Source organism: Cetorhinus maximus, chromosome 10 (assembly GCF_964194155.1).
Source record: "Cetorhinus maximus chromosome 10, sCetMax3.hap1.1, whole genome shotgun sequence".
NCBI lineage: Eukaryota > Metazoa > Chordata > Chondrichthyes > Lamniformes > Cetorhinidae > Cetorhinus > Cetorhinus maximus.
In genome coordinates this window covers 30,627,424-30,654,386 of record NC_135888.1, presented here as the reverse complement: position 1 = coordinate 30,654,386, position 26,963 = coordinate 30,627,424, and the positions used below count along the sequence as shown (strand labels likewise).

The 26,963-nt window shown below is 40.6% G+C and overlaps 1 protein-coding gene across 1 annotated transcript in view; it reads right to left on the bottom strand.

The window, feature by feature from the left end:
- The window catches only part of cacna1ba (calcium channel, voltage-dependent, N type, alpha 1B subunit, a), a 721,116-nt gene that overhangs the window by 22,366 nt on the left and 671,787 nt on the right, over window positions 1–26,963 (bottom strand). The window contains exons 41-44 of the mRNA XM_078550316.1: window positions 24,800–24,905; window positions 5,551–5,658; window positions 4,527–4,636; window positions 1,534–1,664 (exon numbers count right to left, since the gene is read on the bottom strand). Coding sequence (XP_078406442.1) covers window positions 1,534–1,664; window positions 4,527–4,636; window positions 5,551–5,658; window positions 24,800–24,905 — 455 coding nt within the window. The remainder of the gene's footprint in view (window positions 1–1,533; window positions 1,665–4,526; window positions 4,637–5,550; window positions 5,659–24,799; window positions 24,906–26,963) is intronic.

The window sequence follows — 26,963 nt, the reverse complement described above, 5'->3', positions numbered from 1 at the left end:
CTTCCTCTCTCCTCACCGTCCAAGGGCCCAAACACTCCTTTCAAGTGAAGCAGCATTTCACTTGCATTTCCCCTAACTTAGTCTACTGCATTCGTTGCTCCCAATGCGGTCTCCTCTACATTGGAGAGACCAAACGCAAACTGGGCGACCGTTTTGCGGAACACCTGCGGTCTGTCCGCAAGAAAGACCCAAACCTCCCTGTCGCTTGCCATTTTAACACTCCACCCTGTTCTCTTGCCCACATGTCTGTCCTTGGCTTGCTGCATTGTTCCAGTGAAGCCCAACGCAAACTGGAGGAACAGCACCTCATCTTCCGACTAGGCACTTTACAGCCTTCCGGGCTGAATATTGAATTCAACAACTTTAGATCTTAAACCCCCCTCCCCCCATCCCCACCCCGTTTCTTTTCCCCCCCCACCCGCCTTTTTTTTCAATAATTTATATAGATTCTTCTTTCCCCACCTATTTCCATTATTTTTAAATCTAAAACTAAAACCTTTAGTCTTTCCACCCCACCCCCACTAGAGCTGTACTTTGAATATCCTGTCTTGCATTCTTAATTAGCACTTTTCTCAGACAAAGACCACCACCTTCAACACCTCTTTGACCCTTTTGTCTCTGACATCTTTTGATTATCTGCTCACACCACACCCTCAATGTGTCTCTTCCCCCCCACCCACCTTAAACCAATTTATATTTCTCCCTTGTTGAAACTATGCTTCAGTTCTGCTGAAGGGCCATGAGGGCTCGAAACGTTGACTGATTTCTTCTCCGCCGATGCTGCCAGACTTGCTGAGTTTTTCCAGGTAATTCTGTTTTTATTTTGTTTTGGATTTCCAGCATCCGCAGTAGCTTTTAGCTTTTTGTTTTTATCTTCCCAAATATCCTGTTAGTTTTCAACTGCAGGGCTCTTATAATTCTTTTTCTGTTGGGTCCTTGGCCACAGCAGCCTGTTTGACAGGCTGGACCTCTTTTGGACAGGAAACCTATTTCACAAGGCCAAGGCCTACAAGATCAGGTAGGTATATTGGGAAAGTGAGAGAGATTGTGAGGGCCAGTGAGGAAGGCGGGGGGGAGGGGGTGAGAGTGGGGGGGGGGAATGGGGGGGAGTTCGTATGTTGGTCATGAGGGGGCAAACTGATTTCTTGGGGTGGGGGGAAAGAAGGGAGGCAGCTCGTTGATTGTGGAGAAAACACTTCTGCTCCTCCTCACCCACAAGCAGTGATGTAAGGACAATTAACTTAAGGATTCAGCCCTTTCAGCCGCTGGTTTTCCCCGGCCTCGGAAACTTAGCCAAAATTAGTTAAAAATAGGATGACTGTTAAATGAAGGAAGGTAGCCAATTGGCCCAACATGGTCCACTCTTCTGGGTAGATCTACCTAGCACCATCTCACCATATCCATCAATCTCCCCAAAATATCCAGTCCTCTATTGAATCCATGGATCCCTGGCCTTCCCTTGTGGCTTACGAAATAAGTATTGAGCAAGTCTGTGATACTTCAAGACATTGAATAGAAATTTCAAATACTTACATGTTGCCACCATTGTTGAGTGCATTCTTGCTTATTGGGTGAGAGATGGACTTTGTGTTGTTAAGTGAGGGGGGCTCTTCTTGCGTAGGTGTCAAAGCTCCCACCATGCGCTGAAAGAACGATGTTTGAGTCTGTGTGAAATATAATACAGTGCAGGTCTGGAATGAAAGGGACTTATGGATGCAAACCAAAAAGAAAGGTACAAGCAAAATCAAAGGCAAAAATCTGAGGAGACTGATTCGTTGGTGGACCCCACTGCTGGATAATTCCAATTGCATGGAAATGTACATGGCCGTACAACAATGTATTGTAAATGCCATACAGTGTTCTCTCTCTTTCTGGGCTTTCTTTAAGCCCTTCAACCTCAGATACAGAAAGGGGGATGGCAATTGGTAATTTACTGAAAAATTGCACCACAGAATGACATCCGATTACATAACAGAAAATGAATTATCTAGTCAGTGTCATGTGGTGAACTATTTTTAAGGGAATCAGTGCTTTGCAATTTATGTTCCCCTGTGCTTAATTATGGGGTTTTCATAGCAAAAATTTGAAGGAAGAAATTAACTTTAAGAGAAAGCTTTAGCTCATTTTAGGCAAATATCTGTCTTTGAGTCCAAACAGGCCTGTTGATAGGTATAGCAACCATGTGACACTGTACTCAATATCAGGCCTCAGTTTCATCATGGTGACTATTGGCAATCAGGAGAGATAAGGCAGTCTGGGAGGAAGCAGCTCAACAGATGAGGAAAAGTGCAAAGGACAGCAGAGGCCTGGTTCAAGCTATTGAGAGAGAGGAGGGATGGTGAAATGAAATTGGAGGGACAAGATCTCAGGCAGCACAAAATGGCATACAAAGAAAATGCGAAGAATTTGAGCATGAAAGAGAGGGTTATAAAATGGTGAGGGGGGTAATATACGCATGCTTGCGTTGAAGCAATAGGTTATTCGGGCAAGGCAATGACAATAGTTCTAAATGGAGAAATAAACAAGTACAAATTCACTCCACATTGCAGTTATATCATTTATGCTACTTCCAAGGTGAGTACAAACAGCATACACATGGCTACTCTTAACCTGCGTTTAGTTGTCTATTTGGCACATTCACTCACTAAACACACATCAACTCTTCCTTCCAGTGGGGAGATGACCCACTCAGCAGTCCACTTTACACAGCGAAAGCAGCGGTCAGCACTGGACAAACCTGCAACTATACAAATGCGAGACCAGGCAGTGTACAGATGGGATGGGAACGAATAAAATGGATTTACAGATTTTCCTAAGCTAAACTAAGGATTGAAGTTTTACTTAACACCTGCCTTATACTGATAAATAAGAAAATATGAAAAGATCATATGTTTTAACGATGGGATAGAAATAGGTTAGCGTATTTTACAGTCCTTGTGATAAGGATCAAGTCTCTAGTGATCTCCTGGAAGGGAGATTTGTTTCCCCTAGTGGTCTAATGGCTGCAGTGCACATTTTGTTTTCTGATCATCCAATGAGGGAAATGTGATTCTTCAGCTTTGTTATCAGCACATGTTCAGGCCTCCATAGTCAGGCAGGCCCCTTTTCCCAACAGAAAAAGTGTGCAAATGTTATTAATTTTAGAAAATAGCGTCTGATATAGTCTTTTCTCCACCTCTGCCCAATGACAGAGTCCTTGGAGCTAGCCTTCCAGTACCTCTATAGGCAGTAGAATGGTAACTGGCAGGAGAGTCAAAAATGAATGGAGACAAATACAGAATGAAAAATTTAAAATATATAATTCATGGTAAATACTGAATGGAGATTACAGGCTGAATTTTCTCTACGGGTCACGAAATACTAATTGGGCCATTTCACAATTCGCAAGCTGCACCCACAAACGCTCTCCGACTTCACTGAGATCATGCTGAAAAAATTCTAAGTTTGTTTTTTTTGCAAACAGAAACACACTTTCACAGCCAGACAAAAGTTCAGCCCTGTATCTAGAAGCAGCAGCAGCCGCCAGGCTTCTTACCTCTCTTACATATCCTTCAAAAACACAAACCTTTTAATTGTTCAAAATTTACCTCAAAAATAAGGGAAGGCGATTCTCTTTTACTTTAGGATACAAGAACAAAATAAGAAAAGAACATCTCAAGTGATAAAAGCTATCTGGCTCCACAATGCACTCCATCCAGAATATATGTATCATGGACTTCTCCAGCCCGGTCACTTGCTTATACCCCAGTTTCAGTGCAGTGGTGCCATTTAAATTTCGCTGCCTGGGTGGTTACCTGGCAGCACAGGTCGACCGCTTATTGTACGACCTGCCTGATTTTCAATGCATTGATTTCACTGGGGTAAAAGTCAGGGGGGTTTTATAATGGGTGGGCAATCCAATCTGCCAAGTTACAGCTCAAATGATGATGAAAATTGCCCTCAATAAGTTCCCTCCTCTCGTGAAAAAAAAAGCTGTCCCAGTGTAGGAGGAGAGTAACACGCATACACAGATATACATACATAGACTGGCACACATAGGCAACCTATATGTTTGTTGCAGATTTCTTCTTAGAAAGGGTTTGAAGCAGACATGTTACATTGCTGCAGTAATCAATGCAGGGTAGTCTGAAGTGGTAGAGTTTGAGCAGTTAAGACATCATAAACATCGTTCAGCGATAGGAGAAACTGAACAATAATGGGAATTGCATGGTGACCGACCAAATTTTATTGCTGAAGTAGTTGTGCTGGAATAATTATTACCAAATCTATCCCCATAGGACTAAAGTAATGATCTCATTAAACAGCTATCGGGGTGAGAAGTTAACAAATGTCGAAACTCCATGTAATGAGAGATAGAGAGGGAGAGAGAGAGAGAAGTTAAATAGCCAGTACATTTTAGAATGTGTAAAGTTTCATTGTACTTTTAAATGCCATTGAAGGTATTTAGGGAACTATCTCTACTATGGAAATTAGAAACCGCAGGGGAATAATCGTGTGTTGGTTCATGGCTCTGTCTTTCTAGTTACCTGTGACAAGCTGCCAGACTGCTGTTGCTGCATTCTTTTACTTTTGTTCTGCTTGTAGTAATCAAAAATCATCAGAGCTGCATAGACTTTCCCCACTGTCAACTCTGTGGCTGCAGAAAGAAATAAAAATGTGAGTGCTATCCCCGCTCTTGCAGCATTGCCCCTTTCAATTCAGTGAACCTCAATAGGCTGTCCTTCTCAATCGGGATTATTTAAGGAAAGAGCTTTTTGGGGCTTTTCTCTTACAACTATTTATTTATCCTGTATTGAGCTTTTGTACAATGCAAACATTTTGGACAAGGTGCATACATCAAAAAAATCAAAATGAAACAAGTGAACAGTTGCTTTAACTGTAAAATACCCTGCAAAAGGATGAGGAAGATTCCACATGGCTTGACATGTTAGTTCATGGATGGATTTCTGTGAAAATCAACTTTGTCAGTGTGCTTGCTCTGACATTTATAATAACCCTTCTGGACTGAAAAATCAAGCCAATGTTTGCTGATTTCAGATCAATAAATAGATGCATAAGATACACATCAGAGTTTTTTTTTTAAAAGCCTCTTCTCAGACGATGGGAAGTATTCCTGTTTTATCAAGTCTAACTGAAAGCGCATCATTAAAACAATTTGCAGTACTAATAACAGTATTGCACCATTCCATTTAATTTCCACTACCAATTTCTTTGTTTGCATTTTATTTCCAGGTGCATCAGATGTTTGTAACCTGCTTTTAAAGTTCCAATGTGCTCTGTCATAATCTAGATAGATCTTATCTGTATAAATACTTGCTTTATATAAAAATTACAACAAGATCCCAGGCTCTTCACCCAAGTTCTCAGTAATAAAGTATCAGATCAGCTCTCAAATTGAAGGAACGCCAGGTACTTCAGCTCGTTTGTTTGGATTTAGCTCATACATTACCCAAAATCATGCCATAAAAATATTGATTCAATAAACACGACTGATGCCATTTTATGTCCTTTAGGCAAACCAAATCCTTTTAATTTAGGAAGAGGACTCACGTCTATGTGGAGGCACCAGTATATCCAGAATCTTTTGAGATAGATTTGGCCAAACAGCAGTTATTTCCTTCCGAAGCTCTGCATCACATTGTTGCTGGTATGCACCTCCTAAGGGAGAAGACAAGCACAGTCAGATACTGCTCTTGCTCCAGCAGTGTGCATAGAAATTATTTTTCTGTACCCACCCAGATCTACATCCAGGCAAACAGCAGCTGTATTTTTGTTCACCTTGTGTGCAAGGCCAACTGGAAAGGCCTAAGACCTTGGGGTTAACACCGTGGAACAACATGCTGTGCCAACATTTTTGTCCATTCATTAGATATCTACCCTGATGGTAGATAAATTGTGACTCTACATACTTCGCAAAGAAGCAAAATTAGGTGAGGTAAATAGATTGCCCCTGGAATCAAAAGGACTTCTTTACAATGTTAGAATGTCCACAATAAGAATAAACACAGAGAAGGGAAATACAGACAAATGACAGAAGAGAGATGGAACATCATGAAAGAGCAGGTATGCCTCATTAGTGTTGAAGTACAACTCCACTCCCTGCTGGTGGTCCTTCTAAAAACACAATTTGAAAAAACTCATTATGGAATGAGTGTAAAATATCTAGCCACATTCCAGCCGATTCTTTAGGCTATAATAACCTGCTATTACTACAAGATAATAAACTTCACTAGTATTTACAAAATATCAAAAGCACCACTTGATCATTTGATGCATTTACAGAATTTCGTTTACATATATTGATACGATTTTTGGTCTTAAAAAGAACTTGTGTGGCTGAAAAGAACACAGATGAGGAAGGCATAGCTCTAACATCAAAGGTTTGGCAAGTGAATCACAGGTAGTCAAGCAGCTTCTCTCTGAAGCTGCTAGAAAACAGTCTACACAGGAACTGAAAAGGAACAAGAACTATTTACTGGATTTTTGTGAACTTGCTTTAATTCCATTTTACAGCTACCACTTTGCCCCATCTAACCCCCAACTCATAGTTCAATCAGGAACATTACCCTCTCAAATCATGAACCAGAATGTGCTACCTGAAAGGGTAGTGAAGGCAGACTCAACCATAACTTTCCAAATGGGAATTCAATATATACTTGAAAAGGAGAAATTTTCAGGGCGCTGGAGTAAGATCCAGGATGTGGAGCCAATTGGATTGTTCTTTTAAAGAGTCAGCGTACACATGATAGGCAGAATGGCCTCCTTCTGTTCTGTATGATTCTGTTATGCCCAACTTCTTTCATCTCCTGGCAGTGCAGATAACATTTTGAGATGAACCTCAGCAAAATAGCAAAAAATCTTGACAGCCATTTGGCTTAACAGTTCCAAAACCATGGGATCAGTTTGGACACCTTCAGGTTTCAGCACAAATGCATACTTTGGACTGGTCGCTTCTACTTATTTACTTACTTAGACTTAGTTGCTCTGATCCCATGCAGGACAATGGACAGCAAGACTCCACCACCGGACTGCAATTTCTTATGCTTTCACTGACTGTCAGAAAGTAGATAGTTCCTTTACCCACTTCTGCTATCAGAGAAATTGACCTCTTGGATGTGTAAAAATCCTCCACTGATTCATTTCACAATTATGAAGATACATGATTCTTAGATGTACAATCCTGACTTAACTGTAAAGGAACTAAATATCTCCAATGCATAGCCATTTCTCACCTGTCCACAGTCTTTATACTACTACTTATTTAGGAACTATAATGCTTGTAACTTGCCAGTCTCAGTATCTCCAATGTATTCTTTCTCATTAGGCTGTCTGCACAGAAGCTGTTTTACTTTCTGCTTTAAACTTTTCATGCCTATCTACATATAATGCTCAGTATCTGTCTGCCTTAATTTCATCTTCTATGATAATGTTCATTTTGCAATGCTGAGAATGTTAGTTTTTTCTAAAGAGATAATGGGCAGAATATTGAGCTCGGCAGATGAGCACACGCCTGACCCAGCCAAGCATAAAATGACACGCGATATTTTGTTCAGCAGGCATGCGCTAGAGTCGGCAGCACACCCGACGACAATTAAAAGGCCTATTAAGGCCATTAAAAAGGTAATTAAGTTCAAATTTACAGGCGAAAACGCCAAGCAGCCTTTGCACTTTTTATGAAACCTCATCCACAGGCGGGATGAGGTTTTCTAAAGTAAATAAAAATAAAATAACAATTTTACACTTGAATTAAAAACATGCCCCTGTTCATGTGACATGAGGGTACATGCTTTATGACATTTTTATTTTGTTCATTAGTTTTTTTTTCAAACAGCGCTTCATATCCAGGGGGATTGAAGTGCTCTTTCTCATGCATGCGCAAACTATGTGCAAGACCCGCTCGCCCTCCTCCCCCCACCCGCACAGGCAGTGCTGAGCGCTGCCACTCACATTCCACGCTGGGTGGGCCTTAAATGGCCCACCCACGTAAAATTGCAGTGCAGTGCCGACCGTGGGCGGTGGTTGGCTTCCAGCCCACCCTCGCCGAACACCTCCGCCAAGGGCAAAATCCTGCCCAATATTTTCTGCAAAATTATGAAGAGACAGCTTGAGAGATTTTAATTGTGTAATGCCCTTTGTTGGAAGCTGTGCTTGCTCCTTGGAAGGAATTCAGATGATACTATACTTCTCGTGAAATATTATATAGTGGCATTGTAAGGGAGATTTGAACAGTTTGTCAGGAGGAAACTAAATGAGTTGACCTCAGTGCTTAAACAGCTGCAATAGTCCCTGAAATTGGGACTATCTATGAATTCCTCAGTCCTGTGAGGTTTGCAATTCAATATTCCTATCATTGTACAACAAAATGCAAAGGTTTCTTTTTAGAAAGATTTAACTGTGAAGTTATCCTCATTGTCTCCAGGTAGTCAGCCTTAGAGAATTTATTGCTGGCCTGATTCATGGAGCCTTCAAAAAGCCTCACAACACTTTGGCTGGAATGAAGACTTGTACTCCAGAACTAGCTGCACCCCTTTCCAAGCTGTTCCAGTACAGCTACAACATGGGCATCTATTTGGCAATGTGGAAAATTTCCCAGGCATGTCCTCCCACAAAAATCAGTACAAATCTAATTTGACCAATTTTCATACTATCAGTCTACTCTCAATTATCAGGAAAGCAATGGGTATTGTCTATAATGCTATCAAGCAGTTCTTACACAGCAATAATCTGCTCACTGGTCCTGGCAAAATCCAAACTGTGCAACATTCAGCTCCAGATCTCATTACAGCCTTGGTTCAAAAGTGGACAAAAGAGCTGAATTCCAGAGGTGATGTGAAAGTAACTGCCCTTGGCATCAAGGCAACATTTGACCAAATATGGCAAAAGGGAGCCCTAATAACAATGATGTCACGGAAATCAGGGGGGAAACTCTCCACTGGTTGCAGTCATACATAATACAAAGGAAGATGGTCTTGGTTGTTAAAGGCCAATCATTTCAGCTCCAAGACATCTCTGCAGGAGTTCTTCAGGGTAGTGTTCTAGATCCAAGCATCTTCAACTGCTTCATCAATGACATTCCCTCCATCATAAGGTCAGAAGTGAGATGTTTGCTGATGATTGTACAGTGTTCAGCCCCATTTGTAACTCCTCAGATACTGAAGCAGTCCGTGCCTACATGCAGCAAGGCCTGGAAAACCCTCAGACATGGCCTAATAGGTGGCAAGCAAAATTCCAAGTGCCAGACAATGACTATCTCCAATGAGAGAGAAGTTAAACATCCCTGTTTGGCATTCAATGGCATTACCATCACTGAATGCCCCAGCATCAACATCATGGGGGGTTACCAGAAACTGAACTGGGCCAGCCATATAAATACTGCTGCTATAGGAGCAGGTCAGAGGCTGGGAATTCTGTGGGAAGTAATCACCCCTGACTCCCCGAAGCCTATCCACCATTTACAAAGTTCAAGGCAGAAGTGTGATGGAATATTCCCCACTAGCCTGGATGAGTGTAGCTCCAACAAGCCTCTCAGGGAGATGGTGGCTTAGTGGTAACATCACTAGTAATCCAGAGGTCTAGAAAATTTTTCTGGAGAAATGGTTTCAAATCCCGCCATGGCAGCTGGTGGAATTTAAATTCAAATTAATTTTTTTTAAAACCTGGAATTGAAAGCTATTCTCAGTAATGGTGACCATGAAATTATCATCGAATGCCATAAAAACCCATATGGTTCACTAAGTCCTTCAGGGAAGGAAATCTGCCATCCTTATCCGGTCTGGCCTACATGTGACTCCAGATCCACAGAAATGTGGTTTGCTCTTAACTGCCCTCTGAAATGGCTTGGCAAGCCTCTCAGTTCAAAGGCAATTGGGGATGGGCAACAAATGCTGGGCTTGCCAGCGAAGCCCACATCCCATGAAAAATAAACAAAAAAAACTCTATGACATCCAGGCCAAAGCATCCAGCTTGATTGGCACCACATCATCACTTTAAACATTCACAGACTCACTGGCACATAGAGGCAGCAGCGTTCACCATCGACAAGATGCAATGCAGCAACTCATTAAGGCTCCTTAGACAGCACTTTCCAAACCAGTGACCTCTACCATCCAGAAGGACAATGGCAGCAGGAATATGGGAATACCATGGCCTACAAGTTCTCCTCAAAGTCACACACTATCCTGACTTGGAAAATATATTGTTGTGTCTTCAGTGTCACTGGGTCAAAATCCTGGAACTCCCTCCGTAACAGCACTGGAGGTGTACCTTCATCACATGAATTGCAGCAGTTCAAGATGACAGCCTACCACTATTTTCTCAGGAGCACTCAGGCATGGGCAATAAATGCTGCCCTTGCTTGTAATTGTAACATCCCATGAATGAATAAAAAAAAATCTGTTGCAGGAGATAGTGATGTACATATATGCAATGCTCAGATGAATACCAGCATTTCTCACAAAAGAGCAAGAAAATGTCCAGAATTTTCACGTTGGCATGCGGGGGCAGGCCCGGCACACCGACATGTAAAATGAGGCGTGGTGATGTCCGGCGTGCATCCCAGTGTCACTGCGCATCATTCAGATCTTTCGTTCGGTGGGCACCAGCCGGAGTCAGCTGTTAAGCCCATTAAAAAACCAATTAAAGTAATTATCAACGCTGCCTGTCCAACCTTAAGGTTGGGGGGCAGGCAAGCGGCCTTCACGTTTTTCAGGAAGCCTCATCCACAGGCAGGATGAAGTTACCTGAAGGTTTTATTACTTAAATAAATACATTTTGCTCGATTCATAAACATATCCCAGCTTATGTGACCCTGTCACATGAGGGCACATGTGCAAATAATTTTTATTTTTATTAAAAATTCTCAATATGTACTTAATCTCAGTCTGTGCCTCAGGGAGAATTCTGCACTCTTTCTGCACCTTAATTGGCCTGCCCATGTAAAATGGCGGCGCGGAGCCGACTATAGGTGGCCCACCTGACATGGGGAAAATTCTCCCCTAAGAGAATGCTGTAGGTGTGAATGACCCCCTCTTTTACAGCAGTGCTGAAGGCCACCTACTAAAATTATAGTGCTGATTTTGCCATGTAAATTGTAATAACTGAGCTTCTTGAAATTTTCGGTGGGCTTATGCCAGTCTATTTAAATGTCTAACAAACATATTAACACATTGGTGTAGTGATCACCTAGTTTAGTTATGTGATGTCACCACTTTACCACTCAATAATTAAATGCAGGGTACTCAAGAATGACTGCTAGAAATATATACATATATTTTAAAAATGCATTTCAATAAGTCTGTCTATAATATAATAGGTTCCAGGTTTTATCTGAAGAAATCCAATGTGGATTACGTCACCTACCAGAATGTCACTACAGTTCTGTTCCTGTCCCAATAATATTGAACGGCTGATTGACAGGTTGCACAGCCAAGGAAAACAGATGTCTATCAGTGTCTCATATTCCTGAGAATTTGCAGGAAGTGGAGTAGATGACATCAGTGCGCAGACTGTGAGAGCACTAGCTCTACTGGTTAACAGAAGAGGGCTTTGAATCAATTAAGGAGAAAAAAAAACATAGAAAGAGATGTGTTTGAGTAAAGATAATGCAAATTGGCATGGTGCTGAAACCAAAAATAACCCATTTTACTTGTATGGTGTGTGATTATTACTGGTGTTACCTACAATCATTAAAAGAGGAAATAGAACCCCATCTCCAGGGTAGCAAGCCATATTCATGTAGTGAGGGCATGATATTATTATGGACGGCCACACCGACAAAAACATTGCAAAAGCTACTCATTCCTATTCATGAGAACATGATTTTAGATTGAATTGACTTGGATTTGGATTGCCTTAAATTCATGTGAACCAAACCCAAGTTGCACAAATACAGTATGAACAGCACAAAAACCAACTAAGGGATGGAAATCCTTATTAATGCCATTGAAGGAAGATGATGTCTGTTAATCACAAAAGAAGCAGAGCTGGGTGACCAAATGTACTGGTCAGGGAAATGGGGAGGACTCAGGATAATGTGCATCTTCAGATCGCAGTGGTGAAGAAAACCCAAAGGCTGACCAAACGAAAAAATTCTGGTCCACCCATGAGCATGTGCTATTTTAATGGAAGTTTCGTATACATGTACCAAATCCGATGAATCATTTAACGCTATAGAGACAGGATTAGTAAAGTTCTTTGCTTTTGGATAACTAAATTCCTTTAAGAAATGTTATTAACCATGAAGATGATCTTTATTGTAGATGGTGACTATAAGTTGTTTCACAACAAAAAAAAAGTACTTAATGGTTCAAGTGCCACACCATGGACTGGAGCACATAATTTACGCTGATACTTCAATGCAGTAATGAAGGAGGGCTGCATTGTTGGAGATGCCGTCTTTCTGATGTGATATTAAACTGAGGCTTTGCTTGCCAACCCAGGTCCCAAGATCCCATAGCACTTTTCCAAGAAAACCAGGGAGTTCTGTCAGTTTCTTTGCAAATATTTATCCCTCAACCAACATCACTAAAACAGATTATCTAGTAATTTATCTCATTGCTCCTTGGTCAACCTTGCTGTGTGCAGCATGGCTGCTGTGTTTCCCTGCAATGCAACAGAGTCTGCACTTCAAAAAGTACTTTATTGGTTGTAAGGAACTTTGAGATGCCCTAAGGTCATGAACGGCGCTACATAAAGATAAGGGATTTCTTTTGAATAAAATTTTAGTGATGATATCACAAATTTGAATTCTTCAAAGTGGACACCATCTCACATCAATTATTGACAACTATGTGTGTTTTAAGAAATGGTAGATCTTTGGAATAAGTGCAACTTCACTCTCCTCTCAAGGCTATGGTGATGGCAATGAATTACTCATGCTTTGTGCTTCATGTCGGTGAGCTTTTAATTCCTAATGGATGTTTCATGTCCTCTGTTTAACTTCCATACAGCTTTACTCCACTGACTGATGGTTGGTAGGCCTTTCCTTTGCGTTTTGGATTCAGCAAGGATCTTATATCCCTTTTGTGAAACTATGACCATTTGACAGAGCATTAACAATGGTGCAAAAAATTATTGTTGGTTGTATTAATCTACAAGCACTTTCTGTATTAATAGAACATTACCTTCTATTTATTTCAAACATGTTAATGCTTCTGCTACAATGAAAGGAATGTCATACAATTACATTATACACTGCTCCAATTATGTCGCCAACATTAACGTCTCAGTTGCAGTCATAACTTCCACCCAAGCACTACTAACTTTACCGAATCTTGAAGGTTCCTCAATAATATTGGGCTGTATTTTACAGGATATCGTGGTTCCCACCCCTCCGGCTAAAAAGTCAGTGGGGATTCTGCCCAGGGGAAAAAAGGCTGCCACACTGTCATTTGAGGTTCAGCTTGCCCTTAATAGGCTGGAGGCAGGATTTCCACCCCTCAGGGACAGGAAGCCCTGCCTCAGAGAGCTGACGGTCAATCGAATGTCCAGCTGCTCTGTGGTCCCAGCAGAGTCAGGAGGGAGTGGTGGCCACTGCTGGGAGTATAGGAAGTCCCTAGTAGAGATTGTCACAGGAATCAGGCACCAAGGTAAGTGGGGGGATTTTCGCCAGGGTCTGGCTGGAAGGTCCCAGTCAGGGGTTTTGGGGACCGGGTTTGAGAGGCCAGGGGGAGAATATAGGGGGAGTTCCCCTCCCTTCTCCAACACAGCTAAAGCTGCCAGGCTTCTCGTGTGCCATGAGCCTCCCATTGCTGCAGGTAAAATAGTGATGAAGGCGGGATGAGACCCTTGAGTTACCATTAATTGGCCCAAAGGTGGGCTGGCCACATGATGTTCCAGCTCCCCCTGTAAAATTTCATTGAATTTGGAGGCAGGTAGACGTCAAGCAGTCCACGCGCTGGGTTTTACAAGCTTCCCAACATTGAAATCTGCCAGCAAGGGAGTGTAAAATCCAGCCCTTGGAGTATTCTGGACTGCTGACTAGGCATCAATACTGTTGAGAAATAAAATGCATTGGAGCAGATGGATGGACTGCATTACGCTGAATAGCAGGATGCACTTGAAGCCCATGAACAGAGACTAATATGCCATCTTCAAATGTCACGGCCTCACTAATTCAGATAAATGGCGAGAATCTGAAATCCCAATTAAGATTATTGCAGGTACGTTCTGAGTTTTAAAACAATCAACTTAAAAATGAAATTTGAGGAGAAGTCCTTTCAGAATCACAGAATTCCACAATGGTTACAGCATAGGAGTCAGCCATTCTGCATCTTGACCCTCTGCTGGGTCTCTGAAGGAGTAATTCAGTTAATGCCACTCCCCTGCCTTCTCCCCGTAGCCCTGCACATTCACTACACAGGAACCAAATATCATGCACTGCGTAGAGCAGGAGGCGAATCTGAAATTGACCACTTAGCACCACCCACCCCCAAGAAGTACTTCTACTCTTCTGTTCTTTTTTTAGATGGTATTAATATACTTTTGACACCGACCTCACACAAATGCAATGCTAAACAGATTACATTTTACAAAATCCTTTAGAAAAATATTGCCAGCATATCTCAGAAAATTGTACATGTTTCAGTCAGAATCCTTCCTTGTTGCATGCCATTCACCAATTACCATTATTTACATTAGCATATCAATGGCAAGCAGCCATTTAATTTCTTGGACAGCTTTTGAAAAATTGTTTCGTTAATGCTTTTTAAAATGTGTCAACACATTGCCTAATATTAATGTCAAAAATATTCATGTCGAAATGGGGATTAAGTCAACCCTTGGGATTACATGTTAAAGCAATGCCATCACCATTTGTTGACACTCCACTAGTGATTTAATGTTAGTTAGGTCATAAACTTCAGTAATGCCCTTCAGAATAACAGGTGTAATTTAAGTGCATGATTAAAAATGTCATGCTTGCCCCATATTGAAAAAAAAATCCACTGTCACTTTTGCAGAGAGGGGGAATACAGTATAAAGTAAGGTACTATGCAAATTAAGTAATTTAAGGATAATTCAAACTGCCTTATGGCATTTTGTTCTCTTCTGGACTCTAAGTTGACCAGACAGCAGAAGTTAGTGTTGAACAGTCTACAGGTTTTTCTCGTTTGTGGCTAATCAGCTTTCATTTAAACAAGCTTTAGAGGTCTGATTTTATCATTCTGTGTGATAATAATATGGCCAGGGCTTGTTGAGTCTGTGTGCAGCCATCAGTTTTTCAATCTTCACTCCACTGCAGCAGATGTCAATGCCTGCTCCATCTATGCATGATAAGTAAGGTTTGTTCAAGTCCTGCTGCAAAGTCAGAGAGGTAATGGCCATTTCCAGCCCCTCTCCATTTGATATGTATTATCAACTTTGAAACATATCGCTTGGCTCTTTTAGTTAACTGTCACCATTCATCAAAGACCACTTCTGTCGCTTTCAGAGGCAGACTTCTTCCTCTGCTTTCTCACTTGGTGAGCAATCCTCAGAGTGTCAATTTGAAAATGAAGAAAATTCAAATCCTATGTTTTAACTTCTGACAACAATCTGCACCCTTGACCTAAGAACATATGAATTAGGAGCAGGAGTAGGCCACCCAGCCCCTCGAGCCTGCTCCACTATTCAATAAGATCATGGCTGATCTGATTGTAACCTCACCTTCACATTCCCACCTACCCCCGATAATATTTCACCCCCCTTGCTTATCAGGAATCTATCTACCACCACCTTAAAAATATTCAAACACTCTGCTTCCACCACCTTTTGAGGAAGAGAATTCAAAAGACTTACCACCCGCTGAGCAAAAAAACTTCTCTGTCTTGCTGGGCGACCCCTTATTTTTAAACAGTGACCCCTAGATTCTCCCACAAGAGAAAACATCCTCTTTACATTCACCCTGTCAAGACCTCTCAGGATCTTATATGTTTCAATCAAGTCGCCTCTTACTCTAAACTTCAGAGGATACAAGCCAAGCCTGTCCAACCTTTCCTCATAAGACAACTCACCCATTCCAGGTATTAGTCTAGTAAACCTTCTCTGAACTGCTTCCAATGCATTTACATCCTTCCTAAAATAAGGAGACCAATAACGTATGCAGTACTCCAGATGAGGTCTCACCAGTGCCCTGTATAACTGAAACATAACCTCCCTACTTTTGTATTCAATTCCCCTCACAATAGACAACAACATTCTATTAGCTTTCCTATTTACTTGCTGTACCTGCATAACCTTTTGCGATTCATACACTAGGACACCCAGATCCCTCTGCATCTCAGAGCTCTGCAATATCTCCTCATTTAGACAATATACCTCTTTTTTATTCTTCCTGCCAAAATGGACAATTTCATATTTTCCCACTTTACACTCCATTTCCTAGATCTTTGCCCACTCACTTAACTGATCTATATCCCTTTGTAGCCTCCTTATGTTGTCTTCAAAATGTTTTCTTCAAAGGACCTCAGAAATGTTTTAGTGGGTAAAATTGGGGCCAGTGGAAGATAAGGAAAGAAATTCTAATTAAAAAGCTTCCCTTGCAATTTGATGTAAAATACAATTTAGATTTCAAAAGAAGGAAACAGAGCCCTTTATTCTCTGGTTAGATCTAGTACACTTCAGATATTTCATAATCTGATATTTCAGTAATTTCTTTTATATAAATACCATCAATGGTTGCCAACTGTTGTATAATTTTTGATTGGCATATTACTGACTCTGGTTGTATATATTGAAGTATACAATGTACTCAGCAGTATACATTAAAATACTGAAATCTCTCTTCACAAACGAAAAGGACTTGGCATTTTTCCCTGTGGCTGAATTGAGGAACTTTCAGAAAGTTTCACGATGTGAATCTTACAACTCTTCCATTCTGTACCATTCTTTTTTAATTGTAAGCATTTGAACACAAATGCCTCGAGTTAGAAACACATGTCACAACTCATCATTTCAGAATTCTGGCCTATATTTTCCTCTGTTCACTGACTTTAATGAAAAATACATTACAGTTCACTTATGTCAATGCAAAGTTATTTTCTTGCTCAAAATTCAAATGATCTAATAATTAGAATTAGAAACAAGTAAAACAGTACAGGATCAAACTTGAATTAAGCAACTTTGACCTTAAATCAAGAAACAATGCTTTTGAACTTGCTGCTGCTTTGGTAAAATTTGCAAAGAGAGAAAAATATGCCTTAGATAACTGGGGAGACAAATCAAAGTTGTATGTGTTGTGACCTGCAAATTACAGCAATAGATCCTAACAAAGTTAACACGCAGCTGGTGCCTTACCCTGTGTCAGCTGAAGGGAGTAATTTATAAATATCAGGAAGTTGATGTAGTGAGCACTGCTGGACCATTGTGGTAAGAACAAAGGCAGGAAGAGCATAGAAGCGCTCAGTAATAGGGCTTACATCAATAAATGCAGGTTGCAGTTGGTAAAGGAGGCTTAATTTTATAGGTAAATTCAAATGATTGCTTAACTTGGTTTGCACATTCTTTTTCCTATAGTCTTCCCAACACAATATGCTTGCATGCCAAATAATGTACTTCTTGCGATCAGCCTAAATTTATCTATCACCAAACCCAAAAGTCAATGTGTTGTGACTTAATTATTCACACATGTATAAGCATGAGGTATTTGCCATCATTAAAAACTATCCAGTCTTTAGTCTGCTCATGAACTTCACTAGATTATTAGAACTACTGAAATTCTTGGGAAAGTAATAACCAGGATGTCCAAGCTCTCGGAAGTGTGGAAGTTACCTGATGAAGCTGACTTTTGTAGCCCAACCTATGTAATGACTTTCATTCGTTGCTTTGTCTGTCATTGCCCATATCATATTCAGGGGTGTATTGCTGCCAGCGCACCACTCCGGCACCTCCAACCAGGGCCTGGGAGAGGAGGGGTGCAGGCAGTTCCAAACACCGAGGCCCAGGAAGCTCATGTGGGTCTGGCTCAGTGTTTTAAGCAGAGCTCTCATCATCCACATTGTGCAGACAGAAGTTAGGACCTGAATGACGGGCTTAAAAAAAAAATTGGAACTTTCAGGCTGAGTTCCAATTTTTTGAAATTGTCTGTCTGGTCAATTTCATTGCTGTGCTGCTGCTGGGGGGGTTAGGGAGTTTGTAGAGTGGGGAGGGGAGTGGGGAGAGGAATGGTTTTGTAGGGGTGCATAAGGGCATGTCTAAACTGAGTTCTGCAGTTCCTGCCGGGAAAAAGGGGATGTAATGACTTTCACAGGAGCATTGGTGGAGTTTTAAAAAAATCTTAAACAACAGATCGCAAAGTTTAAACACGGTTCGGGTCAGATGGGGATGTAATGGGTGCGTTAAAGCGGGATTTAGGCCGTGTATTGGGGATTGAAGGGGGAATCAGGCCGGGGTGGACAAACAAAGTTCTTTCACCACAAACCCTTTAAAGCTGACTGAACTAGTGCAGCTTTCAGATATAGTTTGAGGTTGGAAAGTTGGAGAGCAGCAGGTACCGGCTATCCAGAGATCAGGGTTTATCCAGATCACTCACTGGGAAACCTGTTGGTCCAGTTTTTGCTGCTTTTCCAGGGCAGGCTCTTCCTCACTCACTCTCTCTGTCGCCATTTGGGAAACTCGTCCCTTTCTCCTTTCAGAGTTTCTTCTCTGTCACCTTCAGCAGAATCATGGTAAGAAATGTTAAAACCCGCCTGTTGTGTTAGATTGAACTGATCTCTGTGTTTTCAAACACTTTACGAGTGAGAGCTGTTACAAAGTATAATAATTCTCATCACATTATTGTGATTTATTGTAAAAGTAGTTAAATAGTGGGGTTTGGATAGTTTCTCTGTGTATGTGCGTGTGAGAATTAACTGAATTAGAGCCAGCTGGTCTGAAGACCTTGACTCATCAAAAGAAGCTAGGTTTGAAATGCTAAATATGGAAACATGGCTGAAGTCTTAGAATGTGAGGTGAAGAGATTTTGCATATTTAGATAATTCAGGGTAGTTTGAACTCCAAAGAGATGGTAGGATGTTACACCTAGCCAGAGAAGCTGGGCCAAGCAATGTGTTTATTTTTCCCAAAGGTTACTGATAATATAAATCTTTTCATGGTGCTAATATTATGAAAAAGTAAAGTTCCAAAGTCATGTGGGAAGAATGGGAATTACATTAAAATGGGGAAGCATATGGGGAGAATGAGTGATAAGTCAGAGAAGGCATTGTAAGATTTACCAGAAGTGTGCATCAAGCCTGCTGTCTATGGAAACCGAAGCTAGGAAAAGCCACTTTGAATACTACTGTCAAGGGTGACACGGTAACTTGCTGGCATCTGCTTAAAATCTACTTTTTTACCATTGCCTTATTAGGGGTGTAACTGGAAGCCAGATTAATTATGGGTTTTAGGAGTTATTATAGTAGTAATTTGTAGACCTATGTATGTGCTCGAAATATTTTTTGTTAATAAATATTTAATTTAGTTTTCTAAAAATCTCTGAAGTCTTGGTAGACTTATTACTTCTGAACTCAGGGCATGTACCTCAAAATAAAACAAAATTGTAAAAGTGTTGTGACCACATGATCAAGTTTCCCTCGTGGATTTGATCCACCTGGCACACATCATCTGCCACGTCATAACTGAGCACCATGACAGAGTCTGAAGGGGCTGGACTGCGGTATGTCCCTCCCTCCCTCCCTCAGTTTTATGGCTATGCCAGAGATTGTCTCTATATAAAAGAGATGCATTTCTATTAGCGCCACTCAGAATCTCAAGATGTCCCTCGGTACTCAACATCCAATTAAGTTATTTTAGAGTACAGTCACTATTGTTGTAAATATAAGAAATAGATTGGAGATTTCACTTGGACAAATTTTAGACTGAAGATTGGGAGGATATGGGTAGAGAGGGGGTGGTTGGGGGGTGGTGGGGAGGTTTGGAGGAGAGGTGGGGAGGAGGTTGGAGGAAATTCTTGGTGGGATCCACTCCATTAATTGGATTTTCAACCTGTAAGATTGGTGTTGAGTTTAATCCTCACTGCCTCCAATATTAAAGCTACTTGCTTCCAGAAGTAACACATGCAGGGGGATTTGGCTCATTGATGGCAACATTCAGAACTAGAGAGAGATCCTCTCTCAGCTACATGGGGTTGGATGACTCGTGATGCAGAAGTGGCTAGCCCAAGAACCACGTCAAGTGAATTCTACCTGCGTTATTATATGGGGCAGAATGTCAAGTCTGGCCACGAGATCATGGAGTTTGAGTTCAGGCCAGATGGTAAAAGATGGCCGGATTGTCCAGAACTCGCAGTGTGACTGTGGATCCAGAGCATGGGGAAGTTAAGAGGTGGTGGAGGGAAGGCCGGGCCCAGGGTCCTGGGCCTCACACTGCTGCTGCTGAATGTCTCTGAGTCAATGTGCAGCAGCAGTAACCCTCCTGTACAGCTCCTGGGCTAAAAAAATACAGACCTTATAACTCCCTGCACACAGCCTCTTTGAAGCTCAAGGTTCTCGAGATCTAAAGCAACATCAATATCTCCAAACACCCTGCTGCGTTTGCATACTGAACATTAATTACTTAGCTGTGATGGCCAGAGGATGTGAAACACAGTATAGTGTTCGTATTCCTTGCTGGCAGCTTTACATGGAATTTACTGCACAGAAACAGGCCTTTGGCCCACCTCATCTATGTTGGTGCTTCTGTTCCACACAAGCCTCCTCCCACCCTTCTTGATTACACTATCAGAACCTCCAGCTTCAATCTTCCTCATGTGTTTCTCAAGTTCCTTGAATGCATCTATACTAGAATCATAGAATGGTTACAGTACAGAAGGAGGCCATTCAGCACATTGTCTCTGTGTCAGTTCTCTGCAACAGCAACTCAGCTAGACCCACTCCTCCAACTTTTCCCTGTATCCCTCTAAAATCTTTATTCTTCAGATAATTTTGAAAACCGCAATTGAATCTGTTTCCACCACACGCTTAGACAGTGCATTCCAGATCCAAACCACTTGTTGCATAAAGATGATTTTCCTCATGTCGTCTGTGGTTCTTTTGTTAATCACCTCAGGTTCTCGGCCTTCTGCCAATTGGAAGAGTTTCTCCCCATTTACTCTATCCAGGCCCCTCATGATTTTGAGCATGTCTAACAAATCTCCTCTCAACCTTCTCCTCTCCAAGGAGAACTGCCCCGGCTTCGCCAATCTACCCACATAACTGAAGTCTCTTATCCTCGGAACTATTCTCGTAAATCTTTTCTGCTGTCTTTCTATAATCTTCGCATCCTTCCTGTTGAGGCTGAGCCGGTGTTTTATGCAGGTTCATAGCTTGCTTGCTTTCGTACTCTGTGCCCATATTCATAAAAGCCAGGATTCAGTATAATTTATTAACTACTTTCTCAACCTGCTCTGCCATCTTCAAAGCTTTATGCACATATACAGCCAGGCCCCTCTGATCCTGCATTTCTTTTAAAATTGTACCCTTTATTTAATGTCACCTCTCCTCGTTCTTCTGACTAAAATATATCACTTCGCACTTCTCTCCATTAAATTTCATCTGCTACATGTCTGCCCATTCCACCAGCCTGTCTATGTCTCTTGAAGTCCATCACTATCCTCCTCATAGTTCACAATACTTCCAAGTCTTGCAACATTTAATATAAATCAAGAAAATCAGTGGTCCCCTCTATATACCATCCCACAGTCAGAAGTAAGCAATGTTTCTGCAATTCATGTTTTTAATAGGCTTGAATTAAATTGTTGCATAATAAAATTCTAGCTGTGCTAAAGACTAATGATTCAAAATACCACATGGTTCAAAATAAAATGCCTACTGGTACTAATATTTTTCACTTAAAAAGCATAATTTTACTGACATTTGGGTACTCAAATGATTAATACATAGGAAAACAACATAATAGTAGATTTAGAAATGATACGGCCAACACATTTTCTTAGAGCTCCTGCAGCTCAAAATTTGGCAGTATACCCCTGATCATAATGCAAATGAGACTTGCAGTTCAACAAACCTAATGTTTTATTAGGTCAGATAACCACTGTAGCAAGGATAAAACATTTCACTTCCCTGAAAAAAAATCAAAAATCTAATTTAATTGATATTAAAACAGAGGTAAATACACTTCTCAATTAAATAGCTAACAGTACTCAACCCCTCAAATCAGTAAAATTCATGCCATAAACTATCTGCCCTCATTTCCTTCAATGCGCCTAGGCTGCTACTATGCTGTTTAACTGCCTGGCCAATATCAAGACCAGGAGGAGTTGAAATTTCTATCAATCATTTTGGCAAATCGATGTTATCTGCTTCAGCCCTCTGACCTTGAGTCCATCAACTTCTGCGTCTAGTTGTTGACCATTGGAAGTTCTGTTTGACCCCTGAGGAAACGTACTTTCCTTAAATCCATTCCATCACCAAGACTGCGGCCAGAATGCTCCAGCCCTTCATGGCGGTAGGATCTTCTGGTCCCGCCGATGTGAACGGAGATTTCAATGGCTCGTCGGCCTTGCCGCAGAGGAACCAGCTGTGGGGGAGGGCTGGAAAATTCTGGCCTACCTTTCCTGTCTTCTACTCTATCACAGGCCTTCTTTCTTGTTCTTCCCCTGTCACGATTTATCTTCCCTTCCCCTTTTCCCAACCGCTGTGCTTGCTTAAAGCCTGTTATATCTCTAACTTTTTCCAGCTCATCAAGCTGAAATGGTAACTGTTTCTTTCTCCAGGTGCTGCCCAACCAACTCAGCATTTCCAACGTTTTCTGTTTTTCGTCCATCACCAAGAATGCCTTCTTCCCTCAGTTGCCTCCACCTCTATTCTATTACCCTCTGCAGTTGAAGCATAATCTTTAGGCTTGACTTTAATAACATTCACCAACCTGACCACCCCATCTACAATGTTCAAATCATTATAATCCATTGCTTCCCTTACAATGTCCTGTATTCTCATCAACATTATCCCTGTCAAGCACCACCCATTCCCCATAACCAGCAAACTGACTTCAAGATTCTTGTCCGTTTTAAAATTCTTTGACAACTCTGCCTAACCATGCAATAGCAATTTGAAATATTTCAAAATCATTGGGAAAAAATAAACCTGTATCAACCTAATAAACCCTGAATTCAAACACATTATTATTGATATTTGAAAGAAAAAAGAAACTACTCCAGTGCAAAAAATTACAATCCTTTAAGTGCCTATTAGGTTTATAAACAAACAAGAAGCCACATCAAAGGCATTTTCTGTTATTACAGCCTCTTAAAAGTTTAAGTGATTCATGGATCAACAGACCGCCTGCTGAGCTGAAGCCATTAAAAGCATTTGAAATCCAGCCAACCATTCATAATGGCTACAGCTGTCATAATGAAAAGCTCCTAGCTACATTGCCTGAAACTGACAGAAAAGAATAGTCTTATTTCCATTTCAAAGCAGAGTGCCTGTCAATCAATGGAGGGGAGCAGGCGCAGGGATTTTTTTTCGACTTTCAAAAGTAAAGTTTTTTTAATGGTCAGAGCTGTCAGTCAAGTTAAATCACAGCACAAAACATGACAGCAGAGGCTAGCAGGGCATTTTTTTTACATTTTTAATATATTATTGCACTCTTGACAATTGGAAAAATATTGTAATGCATCACAACAGTTACACAATGCTGGTCAACATAAGGGTCAACTTAACTTTGCTGGACAGATTCCCAATGATGAATCATTGCATTAAAATTAATTTTACATTACAATGTAGCATCTAATAGTGACATTTGAAGGTGTCAGAACAGAATGTTCCCGGCTCCTCAAAAGGCTTCTCTCAATGGTCATGAACTCTCCAGGTAGGTGCATTTTTTTAGGACTTACAAAACCAACACCAGCACATGAAAACAGCGTGCAATAGGAAATGCAATTTTCCTGTAGTCCTCACAATGGGGACCCCAACCTTGGAAGAGCTGTGTGTGCATGTGCACCCAAGACCTGCCAAAAGTCCACATGAAAATGGTGTGGGGTCAGGAAGATGCAGGAAAATTACTTTTCCAGCAAAAAAAAACTAAATTCAGCACTTGGCAACCCGATTCACACCTCAATGGGAGAAGAAAATCCGGCCCCATATGTTGCATTAATAGCAGTGCCCTCTGTGCTAGGTTTAATTAGCTTAAAGTTACTGGTGTCACAAGAGGATGAATTAAGATGGTTACCGTCACAACCTCCAAAGGTGAGTATCTCCACCCTGATACATAAACCTTTCTTAAACTTTGCGCTGACAGAAACCAAACGCATAAAACAAAAGACACTGGGAGTGTATATGATATAGATGACTATCACTGTCACACATCAGCATCAGTTATCCACCTTAGCAAAAATACCTACAAAAACCCTATAAGGCAGGTGAATTGGTTAACAACAGTTCAATAAAAATTGGCGAAGAGTAGTCAATAGAGATTTCTTTTGCAGAAATATCTGACATTATGGGCTGGATGTCTGGGCTACATGGTGGTGGAAAATGACTGGAAATACACCTTGACCTCCTTTGGTCTTTAAACCTGGCCCAGAGGAAATTCTACCCCCATCTTTTGCTTCCTCCATTAAAAGTATATTTTACACTCTTTGATATCTGCTTTAAACTATCCTGAATAGTATTTCTGAAAGAGAATAAAGTTTAAAAAAAAGGCAAGAGTGATGGAATGATATAACATAGCAAAAACAAGCACTGTAACAGAGTTACAAACTGTTATATTAGGACAGGCTATTTGAATACTTGGAAGTTTTACCATAAATGCAACATTTTGAGATAATTCTGCCACTAGAGATTCAATGCCCTCAATTCGACTACACAACCAATATAATATTGCTCACCTCCAGCAATTTTGATATCAAGGGCTGTTCTAATCAATGCCATCAGCGTAGATGTGAAATGCACAGAACCATCTTCAGCAATCGGCATGTTCATTCTTACAAGCCGCTGTGAGAAAATAGCAACAAAGATGTTGAGGATTAGTGGGGATTTCTGCATTGAGCACAGCTGACAATGTATTTCTAGCTGCACTTTTAACAATGTTAACTCATCATCTGCTGACGCAACAGGTGTCAAATCTGAAACCAACTTTCCTTTTAAAAATGGGATGTCAGAGAGCTATAAAAATGATACAAAACCAGTTTCCCTTTTAGTACAAGAGAAGCTTAGAAAACATATAAAACTATATACTTTTAAAATTTTTTTTGGTTTAATCAGGGATTTGTGTTTTCAAAATCAAAGTGACATATATTCTGGAATGCTTTTTTAAATTAGTCTACATTTCAACCACATAAGACTAATTTTGTGGCCTCAGTATGATTGCTGGTGCTCGTTGCACTTGTTGTAATTCTTGCATCTAATCTTTCAAGTGGCTGAATAGGACAAATGGGAATACTATTCAAAAGCACTTCAAGCAGCAATATAATCTAGCCATCGTTATGAGAGTGAAATTTGTAGTTAATAAGGCTCCCGAAATGCAGGACCCAGCAATCAGAAGGCTAGTTCATAAATTCTGTAAATGTAGAGTTTGCATTGCTATGACACTGTAGATCTCAGTCAGCAGACCAGGAGTTAACATAAGTGAGCATTCTTTAGTCTGAATACAACACGATGCAACAAACAACTTACTGAAATAGAGTCAGTGTGAATCCATTCGAGAGCAAGAGAAGTGAGCGACAGAGAGAGAGAAATGCATAGCAATGAGCAGACAGATGGAGAGTTGCCCAGTAGAGCAGAAACAGGCACAGACTTGCATGCAATTCAAAAGACTAGCAATTTAGTACATGCTGGAATGCAATGGCACATGAACTGTACAGGGATTTGTCCTGCTGTTCTGAAGAGATACTGTTGAAGACCTGACAGATCAATATACAATTACAAAAGAAAGAGAGAACAAACTTTAGAGTTACAATTGAATTTTTTTAAAATTAAAAAACAGATTTTAAGTTTTTGCCAGACAATAAGATTTAAAGCAAGATCTTTTTTGCAAACAGTAAGAGGACAGAGAAGTAAAATAAAGAAAACAATGGAATGTTCAATGCAAATTGTTAATTAAATCTGAAATATTGTCACTATTTATAGAACAAACTAAATACAATTATAATGTTCCACTGCACATCTACAAGTTCTAAACTAAAAATGTGCTGTTATATTTAGTAACTGTAGTAACTGCAAATAAATAGCTAAATTTATTCACAAACAATTCAATTCTGATGGTAATGAGTGAATATGTATCGCTCAATTATCAAGAAAAAGTCTTTATGGTTGATTTATCGAAAACTTTTGGATCCTCTGTTGCTATGTGCTCATGGGAAAAATAAAATCAACATTTCTAAGTCTCTCTTCCTGCACCTGTCCCTAACTATATCCCAAATCTCTCTAATTCTATTGTCTTCTTGTTGAAGGCTGCTGGCCTTCCACTCTTCCTGCTTCACTCTTTCTCTCTGTACAGTTCTTAAGTGCTCTTTTATTCACTCAGCCTCCAACTCCCTTTCATATTTCCTGAAATAACTAGTTTTTGAAAAACTTAATGTTTCAGAAATCAGTGTGTTTAAGTGGCTTTTGATTGTTTGATATTTAAAAAAAATAAAAACAGATAATTACATTTATTTTGATTGATTTTGAGAAGTCACACAACCAATGAAAATGCACGGAAGTGGCAACTGAGACATGAAAGGAAAGTGGCATGCGACACGATAACTTTACCAGACACAAGAATTAACACACAAGCAAACCTTCCACACTACTCCACCTATTTAGTTCAGATTAACCTACACTATAAAACATGCAAATTTAAGCAGACAGTGAGTGTCTCATTAATTCTGACTTTCGTATTTATTTTAAGAAGCGCTCTGGATTGCTGCACTGCACTCTACAGTTGGACCCCATACACAACTTGAACTGTTATAGAGAGAGGATATTGATCATTGTTGTAAGTCTCGTGGTGCTAACATGTTTCCATTATCTGAACTATTTTCAATATTTTCAATAGCTGCTTGATGTCAA